At 47.5% G+C, this 20110-nt stretch overlaps 1 protein-coding gene across 1 annotated transcript in view; it reads left to right on the top strand.

The window, feature by feature from the left end:
• LOC106566295 (breakpoint cluster region protein) overlaps positions 1-20110 on the top strand; it is a 129360-nt gene that overhangs the window by 64659 nt on the left and 44591 nt on the right. Inside the window, exons 2-6 of the mRNA XM_014134192.3 lie at positions 5212-5396; positions 12362-12466; positions 12571-12756; positions 16068-16175; positions 19949-20009. Of these exons, the coding sequence (XP_013989667.3) occupies positions 5212-5396; positions 12362-12466; positions 12571-12756; positions 16068-16175; positions 19949-20009 (645 nt within the window). The remainder of the gene's footprint in view (positions 1-5211; positions 5397-12361; positions 12467-12570; positions 12757-16067; positions 16176-19948; positions 20010-20110) is intronic.

The following is a 20110-nucleotide window of genomic DNA, read 5'->3' on the forward strand; positions in this document are numbered from 1 at the left end:
ACCTCGCCTTCTGGATGATAGTGGGGTGAACAGGCAGTGGCTCAGGTGGTTGAGAAATAGGAGAAATAGAGGTGGAACAGTGAAGGGAAAGAACGAGAGGATGGGTGTTTGTTCTGCTCCAGAGCTGCAGTGCAGAGGAGGGTTACAGAGGTCTCCTTCACACTCTAGTTACAGAGGTCTCCTTCACGCTCTAGTTACAGAGGTCTCCTTCACGCTCTAGTTACAGAGGTCTCCTTCACACTCTAGTTACAGAGGTCTCCTTCACGCTCTAGTTACAGAGGTCTCCTTCACGCTCTAGTTACAGAGGTTTCCTTCACGCTCTAGTTACAGAGGTCTCCGTCACGCTGTAGTTACAGAGGTCTCCTTCACACTCTAGTTACAGAGGTCTCCTTCACGCTCTAGTTACAGAGGTCTCCTTCACGCTCTAGTTACAGAGGTCTCCTTCACGCTCTAGTTACAGAGGTCTCCTTCACGCTCTAGTTACAGAGGTCTCCTTCACGCTCTAGTTACAGAGGTCTCTCTTCACGCTCTAGTTACAGAGGTCTCCTTCACGCTCTAGTTACAGAGGTCTCCTTCACGCTCTAGTTACAGAGGTCTCCTTCACGCTCTAGTTACAGAGGTCTCCTTCACGCACTAGTTACAGAGGTCTCCTTCACACTCTAGTTACAGAGGTCTCCTTCACACTCTAGTTACAGAGGTCTCCTTCACACTCTAGTTACAGAGGTCTCCTTCACACTCTAGTTACAGAGGTCTCCTTCACGCTCTAGTTACAGAGGTCTCCTTCACACTCTAGTTACAGAGGTCTCCTTCACACTCTAGTTACAGAGGTCTCCTTCACACTCTAGTTACAGAGGTCTCCTTCACACTCTAGTTACAGAGGTCTCCTTCACACTCTAGTTACAGAGGTCTCCTTCACGCTCTAGTTACAGATAGTTACAGAGGTCTCCTTCACACTCTAGTTACAGAGGTCTCCTTCACACTCTAGTTACAGAGGTCTCCTTCACACTCTAGTTACAGAGGTCTCCTTCACGCTCTAGTTACAGAGGTCTCCTTCACGCTCTAGTTACAGAGGTCTCCTTCACACTCTAGTTACAGAGGTCTCCTTCACGCTCTAGTTACAGAGGTCTCCTTCACACTTTAGTTACATTTTACATTTTACATACATTTTAGTCATTTAGCAGACGCTCTTATCCAGAGCGACTTACAGTAGTGAATGCATACATTTCAATTCATACATTTCCCCCCCCGGGAATCGAACCCACAATCCTGGCGTTGCAAACACCATGCTCTACCAACTGGCCCGAGGCATAGTTACAGAGGTCTCCTTCACACTCTAGTTACAGATAGTTACAGAGGTCTCCTTCACGCTCTAGTTACAGAGGTCTCCTTCACGCTCTAGTTACAGAGGTCTCCTTCACACTCTAGTTACAGAGGTCTCCTTCACACTCTAGTTACAGATAGTTACAGAGGTCTCCTTCACACTCTAGTTACAGAGGTCTCCTTCACACTCTAGTTACAGATAGTTACAGAGGTCTCCTTCACACTCTAGTTACAGAGGTCTCCTTCACGCTCTAGTTACAGAGGTCTCCTTCACACTCTAGTTACAGAGGTCTCCTTCACGCTCTAGTTACAGAGGTCTCCTTCACACTTTAGTTACATTTTACATTTTACATACATTTTAGTCATTTAGCAGACGCTCTTATCCAGAGCGACTTACAGTAGTGAATGCATACATTTCAATTCATACATTTCCCCCCCCCATACTGGCCCCCCATGGGAATCGAACCCACAATCCTGGCGTTGCAAACACCATGCTCTACCAACTGGCCCGAGGCATAGTTACAGAGGTCTCCTTCACACTCTAGTTACAGATAGTTACAGAGGTCTCCTTCACACTCTAGTTACAGAGGTCTCCTTCACGCTCTAGTTACAGAGGTCTCCTTCACACTCTAGTTACAGAGGTCTCCTTCACGCTCTAGTTACAGAGGTCTCCTTCACGCTCTAGTTACAGAGGTCTCCTTCACGCTCTAGTTACAGAGGTCTCCTTCACACTCTAGTTACAGATAGTTACAGAGGTCTCCTTCACACTCTAGTTACAGAGGTCTCCTTCACACTCTAGTTACAGATAGTTACAGAGGTCTCCTTCACACTCTAGTTACAGAGGTCTCCTTCACGCTCTAGTTACAGAGGTCTCCTTCACACTCTAGTTACAGAGGTCTCCTTCACGCTCTAGTTACAGAGGTCTCCTTCACACTCTAGTTACTGATAGTTACAGAGGTCTCCTTCACGTTCTAGTTACAGAGGTATCCTTCACACTCTAGTTACAGAGGTCTCCTTCACACTCTAGTTACAGATAGTTACAGAGGTTTCCTTCACACTCTAGTTACAGAGGTCTCCTTCACGCTCTAGTTACAGAGGTCTCCTTCACACTTTAGTTACAGAGGTCTCCTTCACACTCTAGTTACAGAGGTCTCCTTCACACTCTAGTTACAGAGGTCTCCTTCACGCTCTAGTTACAGAGGTCTCCTTCACACTCTAGTTACAGAGGTCTTCTTCACGCTCTAGTTACAGATAGTTTCAGAGGTCTCCTTCACACTCAAGTTACAGAGGTCTCCTTCACACTCTAGTTACAGAGGTCTCCTTCACGCTCTAGTTACAGATAGTTACAGAGGTCTCCTTCACACTCTAGTTACAGAGGTCTCCTTCACGCTCTAGTTACAGAGGTCTCCTTCACACTCAAGTTACAGAGGTCTCCTTCACGCTCTAGTTACAGAGGTCTCCTTCACACTCTAGTTACAGAGGTCTCCTTCACACACACACACACACACACACACACACACACACACACACACACACACACACACACACACACACACACACACACACACACACACACAGGTAGTGTGCTGTATGTGATTTACACAATGCAGAGTTTTATACCATTCATAACAGCACCAAAGTAGATGTCTTTTATACGTGACATTTAGAGCTGACATCAGGTGTTTCAGGAAATCAGGTCACATGATAGTTCTCTAGACCCGCCCGCTGGTGTTTTGGAAAAGACCCATGCTTTGCCATGTCAGCAGAGTACCTCCATTTCCATGTGTGATTGTACTTTTCCACCTGTGAGGGGAAAAGGCCTACTCCCTCCAAAAAAATCTGTTTCCATGCCAACGTGATTTAACACTGTTTTTCCCCATTGGCAGTGGTTGGACTGTCCTCTGCCAATAGCTTGAGGAAGAACATTTGTGTACTTTTTGAGAGATGGGGAGATGGGGGCAAGGGCTTGTGCGTGAGTATGTGTGTGTATTATTGATAGTGGATTCTATGCCAGCGGGGGCTGTTGGGGGAATTAGAGAGGAGAGGAGGTTTGGAAGGAAGCGTGAGTCGGGGTGTGACCAGAATGAGTATGGTTGCAGCTGTGGAGCCTGCCAGCGGACAAATGGAGGACCTGTTCAGAAAGAGACTGACTCACTGGGCTAGAGGGGCTGTTACTGTACTGTAGACACTGTCTGGGCTAGAGGGACTGTTACTGTACTGTAGACACTGTCTGGGCTAGAAGGGCTGTTACTGGACTGTAGACACTGTCTGGGCTAGAGGGGCTGTTACTGGACTGTAGACACTGTCTGGGCTAGAGGGGCTGTTACTGTACTGTAGACACTGTCTGGGCTAGAGGGGCTGTTACTGTACTGTAGACACTGTCTGGGCTAGAGGGGCTGTTACTGTACTGTAGACACTGTCTGGGCTAGAGGGGCTGTTACTGTACTGTAGACACTGTCTGGGCTAGAGGGGCTGTTACTGGACTGTAGACACTGTCTGGGCTAGAGGAGCTGTTACTGTACTGTAGACACTGTCTGGGCTAGAGGGACTGTTACTGGACTGTAGACACTGTCTGGGCTAGAGGGGCTGTTACTGGACTGTAGACACTGTCTGGGCTAGAGGGGCTGTTACTGGACTGTAGACACTGTCTGGGCTAGAGGAGCTGTCTTAGAGATACTATGTTCCCTGGAGACAGCACCTATAGCACAGTAACCTCACAGCTGACCTGTAACTGCATTATGATGTCTCATCCCTCCTTACTGGAAAATACACACAGGCTCTGAGGCCCGAGGCATACAATTAGTGTAGAATCATACCAGACACTAATACAGACCTGTACACTATACTTGCTTAGGGTAAATGAGGGAAATACCTCCCAGGTTGACCTAGTTCATGGATACTGAATATACTGTGTACGTCTTTGAATCTTGAGTGGTTGTACAATAGTCCTAAATCAATATAAACAATGATGTTACTCTTAACGTGCCTTTGTGCCTTGTATGCCCCTCCACCACTAGATCTCCTCTTTGCGGTGCACTTTGGTGGTACACACTTTGGTGGTGCATACTTTGGTGGTACATACTTTGGTGGTGTCTATCTATGGAGAGACTGTCTTAATGGCCCTTGGCATGGGGCACTGAGCAGGCACCTGGCAGGCAGTGTGCCCACCCTCAGACAGTCCCTCAGTTGTCCCCTGGCCTCACCTGGCATGGCCTGGCAGCATGCTCCACAGGGCGGTTGGCAGCAGCGGGCACTGTCACTATGGGCAGTAGGCTCTGGGTACAGTGGGCAGTGGGCACACAGACAGACAGAGGGGAGTGTGGGAGAGGGAGAAATGGCTTATCGATGGAGTGAAAGTTAAAACCATGAGTAAGGAAATAGAAAAATGTCACACACACAGTATGTCAGTGGGCCCCCCATCGTTTTTAGGTAAAAAAACTATACTGTAAAATCACCAGTAATTCACCCAAAAATGAGTTTAATTTAGGAAATATGTTTACAAGTTTTCCCACGAATAGAATGAAATGAAGGTGTAAAATGATTGTTCTTTTCAAATTCAATCTATTGTTTGGCCCGCGACCATCCACTCAGAGTCCCTGGCTGTCGTTTCCAGTGGAGGGAGGTTGAGCTCATGTAAATGCAGACAAAATGCTGACTGTGTGGTGTAAACGTGGGGGGTTGACAGCTCTCGTGGGGGGTTGACCAAAAGGTCTCAGACATTCTGACACGGATGCCCCCACCACCCCAGCATTACAAACACACTACCCAGAACTCTCCACTGTACTCAGCCTCCTGGCCTTGAAGGGATTTAGACTACAAACAGAAATATCTATACTAGGATAATTACCCTTATATTCAGCAACATGATCACAAATGCTTTGTCAATCACAGATGGTCCGTTCACGGGGACCCCTCCCACTTACGGCTACGATGCGGACCGTGCGGAGGAGCAGCGGCGCCACCATGACATCCTACCCTACATCGACGACTCGCCCTCCTCTTCGCCACACCTCAGCTCCAAGAGCCGCAGCAGCCGAGACACCCTCTCCTCCGGATCCCTTGAGTCCTCCAAGTCGGTGAGTGCCACCCCCCGTTGAGTCTATGTCACAAAGTTAACCTCCCAATCACCCCAGGAAGCTCCTCATGTCTCTCCTACTCTGTTCTATCACCTTCTGGCTTTCCATCACAGCCTGAGCCATGAAGAAACATAGACACTTATCTCTGAGGCCTCTTTCTCCTCATAGGTTACCATGGAGACCACACACACACCCTCCCCTTCAACAGATATATAGTATAATAGCTTATTATCTTCATCAATAAGCCATACTACCTTAGTGACATTATATTGCCATTTTTGCAATGTGATTACCTTGCGATAGGTGTGTGTACACCTTACTGATTGGGTTAGCCTGGTGCTATGTTAGTATATGTTGTTGTAAACGCACCATACTGCAGTCTCTCTCCTGGTGGAAGTAATCACATCACTGTACTGCAGTGTCTCTCTCCTGGAGGAAGTAATCACATCACTGTACTGCAGTGTCTCTCTCCTGGTGGAAGTAATCACATCACTGTACTGCAGTCTCTCTCTCCTGGAGGAAGTAATCACATCACTGTACTGCAGTCTCTCTCTCCTGGTGGAAGTAATCACATCACTGTACTGCAGTCTCTCTCTCCTGGAGGAAGTAATCACATCACTGTACTGCAGTCTCTCTCTCCTGGTGGAAGTAATCACATCACTGTACTGCAGTCTCTCTCTCCTGGTGGAAGTAATCACATCACTGTACTGCAGTGTCTCTCTCCTGGAGGAAGTAATCACATCACTGTACTGCAGTCTCTCTCTCCTGGAGGAAGTAATCACATCACTGTACTGCAGTGTTGTAACGTTTGTCGTCTAAAGGGGACCAAGACGCGGCGTGTGACGTGCTCATATTCACTTTTATTCAACTCTAAATCAACAAAACAACAAAACGACCGTAAACAGTCCTGTCAGGTGCAACATACACAAAACAGGAAACAACCACCCACAAAACACAGGAAAAAACACCCCTACTAAATAGGACCTTCAATTAGAGGCAACGAGGAACAGCTGTCTCCAATTGAAGGCCAACCCAAGAAACTTAAACATAGAAATAGACACACTAGAATAAACATAGAAATATACTAACATAGAACATAAACCAAAAACCCCGAAACACATAAAACAAACACCCCCTGCCACGCCCTGACCAAACTACAATAACAAATAACCCCCTTTACTGGTCAGGTTGTGACAAGTGTCTCTCTCCTGGAGGAAGTAATCACATCACTGTACTGCATTCTCTCTCTCCTGGAGGAAATAATAACATCAGTGGTAATAAAGTAAGGCCTGTGACCCATCCCTGCCTCGCCTCAGTAGCAGACAGAGTGCTTGTCAAATTGATTGATGGTTGAATCTGCCAATAAATGATGAGTCCCTGGGCGGTTTTAATAAGCATACACAGGCGCACACACACACACACATACACACTCTCACTGTCCACAAAGTGTGATGGATTTGGTATTGCAGGGATTGAGTGACATTTGCTGAGTGAACTCCTGTATTTAGAGACCCACTCCCTGAGTAAACTCCTGTATTTAGAGACCCACTCCCTGAGTAAACTCCTGTATTTAGAGACCCACTCCCTGAGTAAACTCCTGTATTTAGAGGCCCACTCCCTGAGTAAACTCCTGTATTTAGAGGCCCACTCCCTGAGTAAACTCTTGTATTTAGAGGCCCACTCCCTGAGTAAACTCCTGTATTTAGAGGCCCACTCCCTGAGTAAACTCTTGTATTTAGAGGCCCGCTCCCTGAGTAAACTCTTGTATTTAGAGCCCCACTCCCTGAGTAAACTCTTGTATTTAGAGACCCACTCCCTGAGTAAACTCTTGTATTTAGAGACCCACTCCCTGAGTAAACTCTTGTATTTAGAGGCCCACTCCCTGAGTAAACTCTTGTATTTAGAGCCCCACTCCCTGAGTAAACTCCTGTATTTAGAGGCCCACTCCCTGAGTAAACTCTTGTATTTAGAGGCCCGCTCCCTGAGTAAACTCTTGTATTTAGAGGCCCGCTCCCTGAGTAAACTCCTGTATTTAGAGCCCCGCTCCCTGAGTAAACTCTTGTATTTAGAGCCCCACTCCCTGAGTAAACTCTTGTATTTAGAGACAACTCCCTGAGTAAACTCTTGTATTTAGAGGCCCGCTCCCTGAGTAAACTCTTGTATTTAGAGGCCCGCTCCCTGAGTAAACTCTTGTATTTAGAGGTCCGCTCCCTGAGTAAACTCCTGTATTTAGAGCCCCGCTCCCTGAGTAAACTCTTGTATTTAGAGGCCCACTCCCTGAGTAAACTCTTGTATTTAGAGTCCCACTCCCTGAGTAAACTCCTGTATTTAGAGACCCACTCCCTGAGTAAACCTGTTACTGTAGTGTTAGCAGAGAGAGAGCTCCAGCTATTTTTTATTCGTTTTGTTTATTTGTGTGGATTTATTTAACCTTTTTTGTAACTAGGCAGCTAAACGTATCACACTCAATATCCACACAGCAGCACCACACATAGACAGATTTGTGCACACTGTTGTTTTTCATTAGTCATCTCCAAAATGCAATGATGTCCCTCCTTGATACCCCCCCCTCCGTCCGTCCCTCCTTGATACCCCCCCCTCCGTCCGTCCCTCCTTGATACCCCCCCCTCCGTCCATCCGTCCTTGATACCACCCATCCGTCCATCCTTGATACCCCGTCCGTCCGTCCGTCCTTGATACCCCCCCTCCGTCCATCCGTCCTTGATACCACCCATCCGTCCATCCTTGATACCACCCATCCGTCCGTCCGTCCTTGATACCCCCCCTCCGTCCATCCGTCCTTGATACCACCCATCCGTCCGTCCGTCCTTGATACCCCCCCTCCGTCCATCCGTCCTTGATACCACCCATCCGTCCGTCCTTGATACCACCCATCCGTCCGTCCATTCTTGATACTAAACCCTCCGTCCGTCTGTCCGTCCTTGATACCACCCATCCGTCCGTCCTTGATAACCCCCCTCCGTCCGTCCTTGATACCCCCCCTCCGTCCGTCCTTGATACCCCCCCTCCGTCCGTCCTTGATACCACCCATCCGTCCGTCCTTGATAACCCCCCTCCGTCCGTCCTTGATACCCCCCCTCCGTCCGTCCTTGATACCACCCATCCGTCCGTCCTTGATAACCCCCCTCCGTCCGTCCTTGATACCACCCATCCGTCCGTCCTTTATACCCCCCCTCCGTCCGTCCTTGATACCCCCTGGGTTCAGCAGCTCGCCCACACAGCATTTTGATGTCATCAGAGTGAGTCACTGCTGTTTGATCCTGCTATCTCCCCCAGAGTCTTGGAAAGTATTACAGTACTATAACTCACTCCTTTAGAAAACAAGATTATTCAGAGATGTTTAGATTTCACATTACACCGAGTGTTTTGGGAACAGAGAGAAGAGAGAGAGAAGAGATACGGTCTCATTAACGCTTCAGGGATAGAGAAGGATGATGTTGACGTTCAGAAGAAATATGAGAAATTAAAGTGAACAGGAGTTATATAAAACGAGATGCTCTTTGCCGCCCACAATCGCCTCCTACCTGGCTTTGAACGTTTCTCTCAATGTCCTCAGTTATTAGGCCATCTGCTTACATACACGATAATAACTGTTGGTATGTCTTATGGTGTATTTCCACAGAGCAATTAGACTTAGACCTACTTAAACAAATCAGTAGTGACCACGAATCCATCCATGTGGTATTTGTGTTTAGAGAATGATACATGAAGTCAAGGTACACACAGTTACTGTAGACTGACTTTGGCTGGGTGCTTCCCATCTAGATTTTTTTTTACTATGGATGCCTGCACACACACTTCCCTTTTTTTTTTAAATCAGGCACACACACACACACACACACACACACACACACACACACACACACACACACACACACACACACACACACACACACAGACACACAGACACACAGAGTGTTGGAGTGATCAGCTGAGTTATAGGCCCAGGACCAGACTCCCTCTGTCTCTACACATCTCAATTCTGAGAGGTGCTCATTAGTTGTTGCTACGGCGATAAATAAAAGATGATAGTCTGGAGATGCGATGGGCCCCCTGAGGAGGAGAGTCTGGGGCTGAGCAATGAATGAATACACGCTAGCTCACCTCCACAATGGAAACGTGGGCTGGCTGGGCCCATTATATCTCTGAGAGGTTTCACATTCATTTTCTCTTTCATTCACTTTTATCGTCCCTCAGGCTTTCGCCCCGTCTGGCCTACAGGGTTAGATAAAGATTCAACGCACATCAGAAAAATATTACATTCAATCTGTTGATCTTGTTCAGGTGAAATCGGTGGTCAGTCATCTGTCAGACATGTAGCTGTTCTCTTCTAACACTCTCCTCTAGTATGGAAGCAGAAACGGCTTGTTGTATAAGAACCAAGAAGCAGAGCGATGCACAGCACAGACATATGGGTAATGGAGTCCACAGCACAGACCTCTAGGTAATGGATTCCATCAGTGAGTCGGGACCCCTGTAGTTCCACTGAGACTCTTACTGACATCTGCTGCTTCCACTACCTGTTCAGTGGCCATGGAAGCAGGAGTTTAAGGCTCATTTACCCCCCCATTAAACACACACACAGAACATGATCACATTCTGTAATTCATTTCAGACTGCATTTCTGCATGGGGACTTATTATTTCTCCTATGGCATTTGTAAATAAATAGTTTTTCCACTCACTCTCTCTCACTGTCTGACAATATAGGGCACCTTGGAGAGTGCCTGTCTGGCATGGGGAAACAGACACACACACGCAGACAGACAGAGGCCCCATACCTGAGGGAGCATTGTGTTTACCCCTCCCTCCCTCCACTCAGTATCTCTCTTTCCAAGGAGCCCCAGGTTGTGCTCTGAAATAGCTGGATAGAGATAGCTTTAGTTCAGCTTAGTTAACCAGACGTCTGGGTTGGATATCCCAGACCTAGGAGAGGGCCTGCCTACCTGGCCCTACCTGGCCTGCTCTGCTCTGCTCTCTGTCTCTCCTCTCCTCTGTCCTGTAGCCTGAGGGTTAGCTACACCTCCTGCCATGCCTGTCCTCTGTCTTGGCCATTTTAAGAGACCAACCTACATCCCATGGGAAATACTGACTGCCAGAGTTATTTTAGGTTCCTTGGTTAGGCTAGACGGCCCAAAGATTTTCATCGGCCGCATGTTGAATGTTGTTACTCTCTAGTGAGGTTCGGTTGTCCTGGAAGAATGCGAGAACAATGGCTTCTTTAAAAACAAAGCTGCGTTTACAGGAGCAATTAGGGTTAATTGTCTTGCTCAAGGGCACATCGACAGATGTTATACCTTGTCGACTCGGGGATTCGGACCAGCGGCCTTTCGGTTACTGGCCCAATGCTCTTAATCACTAGGCTTCCTGTATTTTAGACCACAGCGTTTATTAACTACAGTGCCTTCAGAAAGTAGTCACACCCCTTGACCTTTTCCACATTTTGTTGTGTTACAGCCTGAATTTAAAAATTATTAAATTAGATTCAAAGTGGAATTATGTTTTTCAACATTTTTCCAAAATAATAAAACATTTAAAGCTGAAATGTCTTGAGTCAATAAGTATTCAACCCCTTTGTTTATGGCAAGCCTAACGTTAAGGAGTAAAAATGTGCTTTGCAAGTCACATAATATGTTGTATGGACACACTCTGTGTGCAGTAATAGTGTTTAACATGATTTTTGAATGACTACCTCATCTCTGTACCCCACACATACAATTATCTGTACGGCCCCTCAGTCAAGCAGTGAATTTCAAATACAGATTTAACCACAAAGACCAGGGAGGTTTTCCAATACCTCGCAAAGAAGGGACACCTGTTGGCAGACAGTGAATATTCCTTTAAGCATGGTGAAGTTATTAATTACACTTTGGATGGTGTATCAATACACCCAGTCACTACAAAGATACAGGCATCCTTCCTAACTCAGTTGCCGGAGAGGAAGGAAACCGCTCAGGGTGAATTTAAAACAGTTACAGAGTTTAATGGCTGTGCTAGGAGAAAACTGAGGATGGATCAACGACATTGTAGCTACTCCACAATACTAACATAATTGACAGAGTGAAAAGAAGGAAGCCTGTACAGAATTAAAATATTGAAAAGCATGCATCCTATTTACAACAAGGCACTAAAGTAATACTGCAAAAAATGTCATATAGCAATTCACTTTTTGTACTTAATATGAAGTGTTAGGTTTGGGGAAAATCCAATACAACACATTACTGAGTACCATTCTCTATATGGAGCGAAGCACAGGCAAAATCCAAGAGGAAAACCTGGTTCAGTCTGCTTTCCACCAGACACTGGGAGATGAATTCACCTTTCAGCAGGACAATAGCCTAAAACACAAGGCCAAATCTACACTGGAGTTGCTTACCAAGAAGACAATGAATGTTCCTGAGTGGCCAAATTAAAGTTTTGACTTAAATCTACTTGAACATCTATGGCAAGAACTGAAAATGGTTGTCTAGCAATGATCAACAACCAATATGACAGAGCATGAAGAATTTTCAAAAGAATAATGGGCAAATATTGTACAATCCAGGTTTGCAAAGCTCTTAGAAACTTACCCAGAAAGACTCACGACTGTAGTCACTGCCAAAGGTGATTCTAACTTTTGTAAATGAGATATTTCTGTATTTCTTTTTCATTAAATTTGCAAACATTTCTAAAAACATGTTTTCACTTTGTCATTATGGGGTTTTGTGTGTAGGGGTTTTGTGTTTTTTAAATTTTTTATACATTTTGAATTCCGGCTGTAACACAACAAAATAGAATAAGTAGAATAAGTCAAGGGGAATGAATACTTTCTGAAGGCACTGTATAGCTCCTCTTTCTACCCACTACGTTGTTGTCATCAGACTAATGCTCATGCTTTGTTTGCATTGTCTGTACAGTACTTGTGTGTGCATTTTTTCATAGTCGTTTCCTATGTGTTTGTTGCAGACGGAGTTGGACCTAGAGAAAGGCCTGGAGATGAGGAAGTGGGTTCTGTCTGGGATCCTAGCCAGCGAGGAGACCTACCTCAGCCACCTCGAGGCACTGCTACTGGTGAGAGACTGGAACACACACACAGGACTTTCCATAAATGCTCTATGTATCACATACACGTACACACACAGTACAAACTCTCTCTCTCTCACCTGTTCTCTCAGCCTATGAAGCCTCTGAAGGCAGCAGCCACCACGTCCCAGCCGGTGCTGACCATCCCCCAGATCGAGACCATCTTCTTCAAAGTGCCCGAGCTCTACGAGGTCCACAAGGAGTTCTACGACGGCCTGCTCCCCCGGGTGCAGCAGTGGAGCCACCACCAGCGCGTGGGGGACCTCTTCCAGAAACAGGTGAGGTCATAAGCCAGATCCCTGGGATGCGCCCCTGCCCTGTGTCTGTAGGAGCCTGGAGCCTGACTCAGGATGACAGAGGAGTCCCTCCCTGGACCTGGCTGCATGGCAACATGACATCATGAGCCTCATTCAGAATGACACAGGACCTTTATGCATTATACAGTCTGCCTGTGGTTCAGTGTGGCTTCGTGTCACAGCTCACAGCAGCATCCGTACTCTGAATGGAAGAAATGCTAAATCAAATCACATTGATCAACCTCATGAGGTGCAACTTATTTTAGGGACAGATGGAATAGCCCCTCTCCTCCTGACCCGGGAGCTTCTGCCACGGAGGCCAGAGCCAAACCTGTACTGACTGGGCCCATTTCATCCTGTTCACAACGGGTCAATTAACCCTGAATTAACCACTTGTTTATTCCCCTAATGCTCATGCAGCCACTGCAGAAGTAGAGCCTGAGTCTAGCCTGTCATGAGGGCTGTGTGTACGAGGACAGTGCACATGAAGAAGTAGAGTGTCACAATGCTGTCTTTTTTACCCAGGGAGCTCTGAGACTAATGTTACACTGTGTGCTCTCTGTCTCTAAGAAGCAGCCTATACATAGTGCCATACACTGAGCGATGGGGGACTTTTCTCTCTCTCTTCCCTCCTATTATCTTCACAAAGCCCGCTCTCCCCGGAGGCCTGAATAATGACTATTTCATTTGTCTGTTATACTGTCAGGGCGGCACACGCCGGAATCCTTTTCCGCATTTATTTATGAATTGTTCGTTTTTCTCTCTTGTCTGTGTCTGCTATGTGATAAGCAGTGGCTTCAACGGCTGCGTTTTGCGTCTCCCAGCAGACGAGCGTTGAAAGAGGAGCGTTGAAAGAGGAGCAATATGGATTCACAGGTTGTAGGCTACAATAGAGGAGTAGCCTGTTAGTTCTTCCTCTCTCTATCTCTCTTTTTCGTTCTGTCTTTCTCTATTCATCTCTTTATCTCCCTCATACCAAAATACATCTTTCCCCCAATTCCTCTCGCCAGACATCAAGAAGACGCCAACACCGCAGGAAAACTCTCCTTACATGACAGCCATTTAGGGTGGAGGAGGGGAGCGAGAGAGGATGAGAAGAGAGGAGAGGCGGGAGGAGAGTGGGTGAGGAGGGAGGAGAGTGGGTGAGGGGAGCAGCTAGCAGATTTAGGCTGAGTCTCTGTGATAGAGCTGTCTCCCCTGTCTGTAACAGACAGTCAGCCGGAGGAAAAGTAACAGCTCATCACTACCAGAAAGAAGGGGGGAAAAAACTGAAAAAAAGGTTCATGACAGGTTATGAGTGCGGGTGTCAAGAGAGAAGTATTCTCACACTCCTTTAAAGCCCCAAAATGGGGCTAAATAATACACTGTACTGTTTTCCCCTAATGGTACAGTCCTCTCTGCTGTTTCTTATATAGGTCTATGAATACACCATGGAGACTGACATTTTCTTTATCTAGGATAGGTGCATATGAATGGTGAATTTCAAGAGTAATACTGTAGCATCTTTGCACACAAAGTATACAATATGTCCACCAACACACAGTACGTGTTCTGAGTACATTCTTGTGCTGTTGATGACACCTTCCTCCCAGTCTGTGCTAGATAAGAAAAGCATCCCAACCATGCGGTTTCACTCGTCATCTTACGTCACCATACAGCCAGCCAGCAACTGTGTGTGTCGAACGGCTCCAACTGCTCCATGTCTGCAGCGCTATTACCGCCATTCCGGCTCCTCCCTGCCCATAGTGGGATTGTCACGCTCTGAATTCCTGTCCACTGTGGTGCAGATTTATTCTGGCCTGGGGCAGGACTCAGACGCAGTAGGGATAGGATTGCTTGGTGGGGGAAAATTTCTTACCGACTCAACTTCTAGCAGCTCCTGGAAAAACGTGGGTTTCTTTTGACTGTGGGACAAAATCGATTGTCTCAGCATGCCACCAGGGGACAGGAAATACTGTAAAGGTCAGGGGTCACACCAGGATGATAATGTGTGGGAATGGGATGAGCTCATAGGTGATGCTAGAAAGTAAAGAGAGGAACAGGTTCTGGCAGCCCGCTGTCAGTCCGCTGTCTGTCATCTACATACAATGCACTGGAGATATTCATGAGCAGGTGCAGATGGACCAGTGCTAAGGTGAAGTAGAGAAGCATATTGTGTCCTGGGCACTGTGTTCTTGTAGACTATTCTTCAGGGGCACACTAAGCTACCTTGGTGCTGTGTGTGTAGCTGTGTGTGTGTGTTCGTACATGTGTTGGTGGGTGCATGTGTGTGTGTAAAACATTTTTGCGTTTGCCTCAGTTGCCCCCTCTCTCATCATTACACACTCTACCCCCCTCTTCATCATTACACACTCTACCCCCCTTCTTCATCATTACACACTCTACCCCCCTCTTCATCATTACACTCTACCCTCCTCTCTCATCATTACACACTCTACCCCCTCTCTTCATCATTACACACTCAACCCCCCCTTCATCATTACACACTCCACCCCCCCTCTTCATCATTACACACTCAACCCCCCTCTTCATCATTACACACTCTACCCCCCCCCTCTTCATCATTACACACTCTACCCCCCTCTTCATCATTACACACTCTACCCCCCTCTTCATCATTACACACTCTACCCCCCTCTCTCATTATTACACACTCTACCCCCCCTCTCTCATCATTACACACTCTACCCCCCTCTCTCATTATTACACACTCTACCCCCCCTCTCTCATCATTACACACTCTACCCCCCCTCTTCATCATTACACACTCTACCCCCCTCTTCATCCATTGCTGTCAGGCTTGTATTCAGGAGAATGGATTAGGCAGTTGAGCGCTAAGTAGATGGATAGTGTTACTGACGGGCAGAGTTTCAAGGAGTTAGGACGGCTGAATGAGATTTTCAAATGTGTTTTTACAGCAACTGTTACCCAGGACACTCATTACTCACCCCAGCGTAGTCCTTCACTCCGCCGCTACCATGGCAACAGCCGTAGGCCGGGACTGCGCCACGGAAATGCTGGTGTTTCCTGTGGCGATGATGACATCGCCCCGTCTGTCGAACTGTGTCCCAAACACTTAGTTTTTTTTTCTCCACTCATTATGGTGAACTCTGTTGGGTTGTAGCTGCCATTTGTCCTGTTGTGATTATGCCAACATGTCCTTCTTTCCCCCAAAACAGCAATGCAAACAGAAGGCCTACTTTGGTAAATATGGACTATGGAAAGTGGTGACTGTATTTTAATGTGGCTTTTGTATTTTGTCCTCTCTCGCACCCTCCCCATCCGTTCGACAGGCCAGCCAGCTGGGAGTTTATCGGGCCTTTGTGGACAACTACGAGGTTGCCGTGGAGACGGCTGAGAAGTGCTGTCAGGCCAACACGCAGTTCGCTGAAATCTCTGAGGTAATGGGAACTGGCACGGAGGTAGATGGGGTGGTATGGGAGGGAAGGAGGGAGGGAGGTATGGGAGGAGAGGGGACAGGGAGGTGAGGGATGGGGGAGAGGAGACTGGGAGGTGAGGGAAGAAGGGAGGGAGGGAGGAGAGGAGACAGGGAGGTATGGGAGATGAGGGAAGGAGAAGAAGAGACGGGGAGGTATGGGAAGAGTGGGGACAGGGAGGTATGGGAGGAGAGGGGACAGGGAGGTGAGGGAAGGAGGGAGGAGCGGAGGTATGGGAGGAGAGGGGACAGGGAGGTGAGGGAGGAGAGGAGAGGGGACAGGGAGGTATGGGAGGAGTGGGGACAGGGAGGTGAGGGAAGGAGGGAGGGAGGGAGGGAGGGAAGGAGACAGGGAGGTATGGGAGGAGAGGGGACAGGGAGGTATGGGAGGAGAGGGGACAGGGAGGTATGGGAGGAGAGGGGACAGGGAGGTATGGGAGGAGAGGGGACAGGGAGGGAGGGAGGGAGGGAGGGAGGAGAGGAGAGGAGACAGGGAGGTATGGGAGGAGAGGGGACAGGGAGGTATGCGAGGAGAGGGGACAGGGAGGTACGGGAGGAGAGGGGACAAGGAGGTGAGGGAAGGAGGGAGGGAGGGAGGGAGGAGAGGAGACAGTGAGGTATGGGAGGAGAGGGGACAGGGAGGTGAGGGAGGGAGGGAGGAGAGGAGACAGGAGGTATGGGAGGACAGGGAGGTATGGGAGGAGAGGGGACAGGGAGGTGAGGGAGGAGAGGAGAGGGGACAGGGAGGTATGGGAGGAGTGGGGACAGGGAGGTATGGGAGGAGAGGGGACAGGGAGGTGAGGGAAGGAGGGAGGGAGGGAGGAGAGGAGACGGGGAGGAGAGGGGACAGGGAGGTATGGGAGGAGAGGGGACAGGGAGGAGAGGAGGTATGGGAGGTATGGGAGGAGAGGGGACAGGAAGGTGAGGGAAGGAGGGAGGGAGGGAGGAGAGGAGACTGAGGTATGGGAGGAGTGGGGACAGGGAGGTGAGGGAGGGAGGAGAGGAGACAGGAGGTATGGGAGGACAGGGGACAGGGAGGTGAGAGAAGGAGGGAGGGAGGGAGCGAGTGGGGGAGGTATGGAAGAAAGGAGGTAATGACTAGTAAACTGGATAGGTTTTGTCATTTCATCTTGACTATGGGGGCTAGGGGGTACACCTCTTGTTTTGGAAATGGGGTGATGGGATATGGGTGGAAAGGAAGAAACATCCCTCCACTAACAGTATATGAACACACTCAGTCTTCCACATCCTCAAAGTGACAGCTTGAAAATAAATGTTTCTCTTCAAGCTCTCTCCTCCTGAGAGGAAAGTAGCTCTTTCTCCAGCTCTTAGGAAGCAGCTTTGTGTCCCAGCCCCAGGTCACTCTGCCACGCTGCGTAGAGAGACAGACAGAGAGGATGGTTGGAGACTGTGAAAGTGGGCCATTAAGCACACAGGGAAAATCGTTGGGAGAACATTTCACATCTACTCGTGTAAAGAGGACAGTGGGGTATCAAACTCAACAGATTTATTCTATTTGTTTTACCCACAAACCCCTTCACCGCCACCACCCACACAATTTCACAATCATTGCCTTCAGGGGCGTCATGAACCCATTATTTTAGAGGGGCATGAAGTACGTGTGGATGGATAGATGGACGGTGGAGAATTTAGCATTTTTCCTTAGGAGTTTAGTACAACTGCGACCCTAAATATGCTTCTCTGCATCTCTGCTAAAACCTGTGTAAAAGATGGAAAGGAATGTGAGTCTTTTTCAGTACATTTAGTAATTGCTTACTTTTCTCAAATCTAGCAACCTTGCCAGCAGGCATGTCAGCTAAGATACTTAGATAAGTTACTCTAAGCTGAAATGGCTTGGTAGCTAGTTGGGAGATTGGGAACCTATCTAGCTGGCTCGCTAAAGCCAACTTCATACAATTTCTACGTGGCTAGTACTACATAGAAACAACAAAACATTTCAATTTGGTTTATTAATCAAGAAGGAATCAGTATGCTACATAGCTTGATACAATTTACAAATATACCTCCTGTGAGTCCTGCCTATCACCGGCAGTTAAAATCAAATCAAATCTGAGGGGCCTGTGTCATTCTGCCCCCTATGGGCATGACGCCTCTGATTGCCATTAGACCACACTTGAATTGTATTGTATTATTATACTGTTTTGCCTGCCTGCCTGCCTGTGTGTCTGCAATCTGTGTGTTCTGCAGTGATGTGGAACCAATGCAGAGGGAGGTGGTGGGTAATGTTTTCTTGGGTTTCTGGTTGCTGTCTGAGTCCCCGGCGGCCAGTGTTAGAAACCCTGGAGTACGGAAATGCACTCCATCTTACCTATGTGCAGATGAACCATGACAGGCTAATATATTAATTTATCCCCAAAACAGAGCTTTAAGGGCCCAGCCATGCTAGTGGAAGAACGTCTCTCTCAGATAGGAAGTGTAATTGCCTGAACAGAGAAGCATAATGCCAAGGCAAGGAGAAACAGTTTAGACGATGATGTACGAAGCTGGGGTTACACGTGGTGAAACGCTTCATTGCTTATCAGGCTACAGGTGTGAATGCATTAAATAATCAAATTTCAATTTCACTACGATCTCTTGACTAGAAGTTTTTTTAAGGGCTTATTTTAAACAGATATTTTGGACTAAAGTCTGTATGTAGTCACGGCCGCTGGTACGTAAAATATTGTGCCAAAGCCACCGGTGAACATTAAAGGGATACTTCGGGATGTTGGCGGCAGGAACCCTGGTGGTTAGAGGCAGGAACCCTGGTGGTTAGAGGCAGGAACCCTGGTGGTTAGAGGCAGGAACCATGGTGGTTAGAGGCAGGAACCCTGGTGGTTAGAGGCAGGAACCCTGGTGGTTAGAGGCAGGAACCCTGGTGGTTAGAGGCAGGAACCCTGGTGGTTAGAGGCAGGAACCCTGGTGGTTAGAGGCAGGGAGCCTAGTGGTTAGAGGCAGGGAGCCTAGTGGTTAGAGCGTTGGGCCAGTAACCGAAAGGTTGCTAAATCGAATCCCTGAGCTGACAAGGTAAAAATCTGTCCTTCTGCCCCTGAACAAGGCAGTTAACCCACTGTTCCTAGGCCATCATTGAAAATAAGAATTTGTTCTTAACTGACTTGCTAGCAGATACTATAGACTTCCAGTGATTGCGCTAGTTAGAAATTGCGCTAGCACTAGTTACCAACTTCCTTCAAACTGCACACAAATAAAAAACTTATTCATCCACGACTTCATCTGACTCTGGTGAGGTAGATAAAGGGCCTCATTTCCAAAATCCTGAAGTTTCCCTTTAAGATGGTGACTGGATTTGAGGCAGAGAATCAATCATTCAGTGTTTTTAATGGGATATGTAATGATGCATGTCTCTCTGCCATCTGAACGTGACTGTGGAAAAATGCTGATGATGGTTTATTGGGTGCATTAGGAGTTAGGAGTTAGGCTGAGGAGAGTGTGTCTGTCTCATTACTGCTGGGCTCTCTGCATCCCAAATGGCACCCTATTCCATTTATAGTGTACTACTTTTGACCAAGGCCCGCAGGGCTCTGATCAGAAGTAGTGCACCACTATATATAGGGAATACTGTGCCATTTGGGACAGACTATAAGACATGAAGCACTACATCAAGGGGCCAGGCTGTTATTATCATTTGCCAGCACCATGTTGGTTGTATGTTGATCAGCATCAGGTTTTCCTCTGTGTAATGTTGTCCACTGTTCACTCATTCTGTGTCCCTAACAGAACCTCAAGGTGAGGAGCACCAAGGACTTGAAGGATCAGTCAGCCAAGAACTCTCTGGAGAGTAAGTAGCCAACAGTATAACTGAACATTTAACATGTGTCTGAAATGGCACCCTATATAGTCCTATACTTCTGACTACTCTGGTCAAAAGTCGTGCACTAT

The sequence above is a fragment of the Salmo salar genome, chromosome 01 (genome assembly GCF_965601325.2).
Source record: "Salmo salar chromosome 01, fSalSal1, whole genome shotgun sequence".
NCBI lineage: Eukaryota > Metazoa > Chordata > Actinopteri > Salmoniformes > Salmonidae > Salmo > Salmo salar.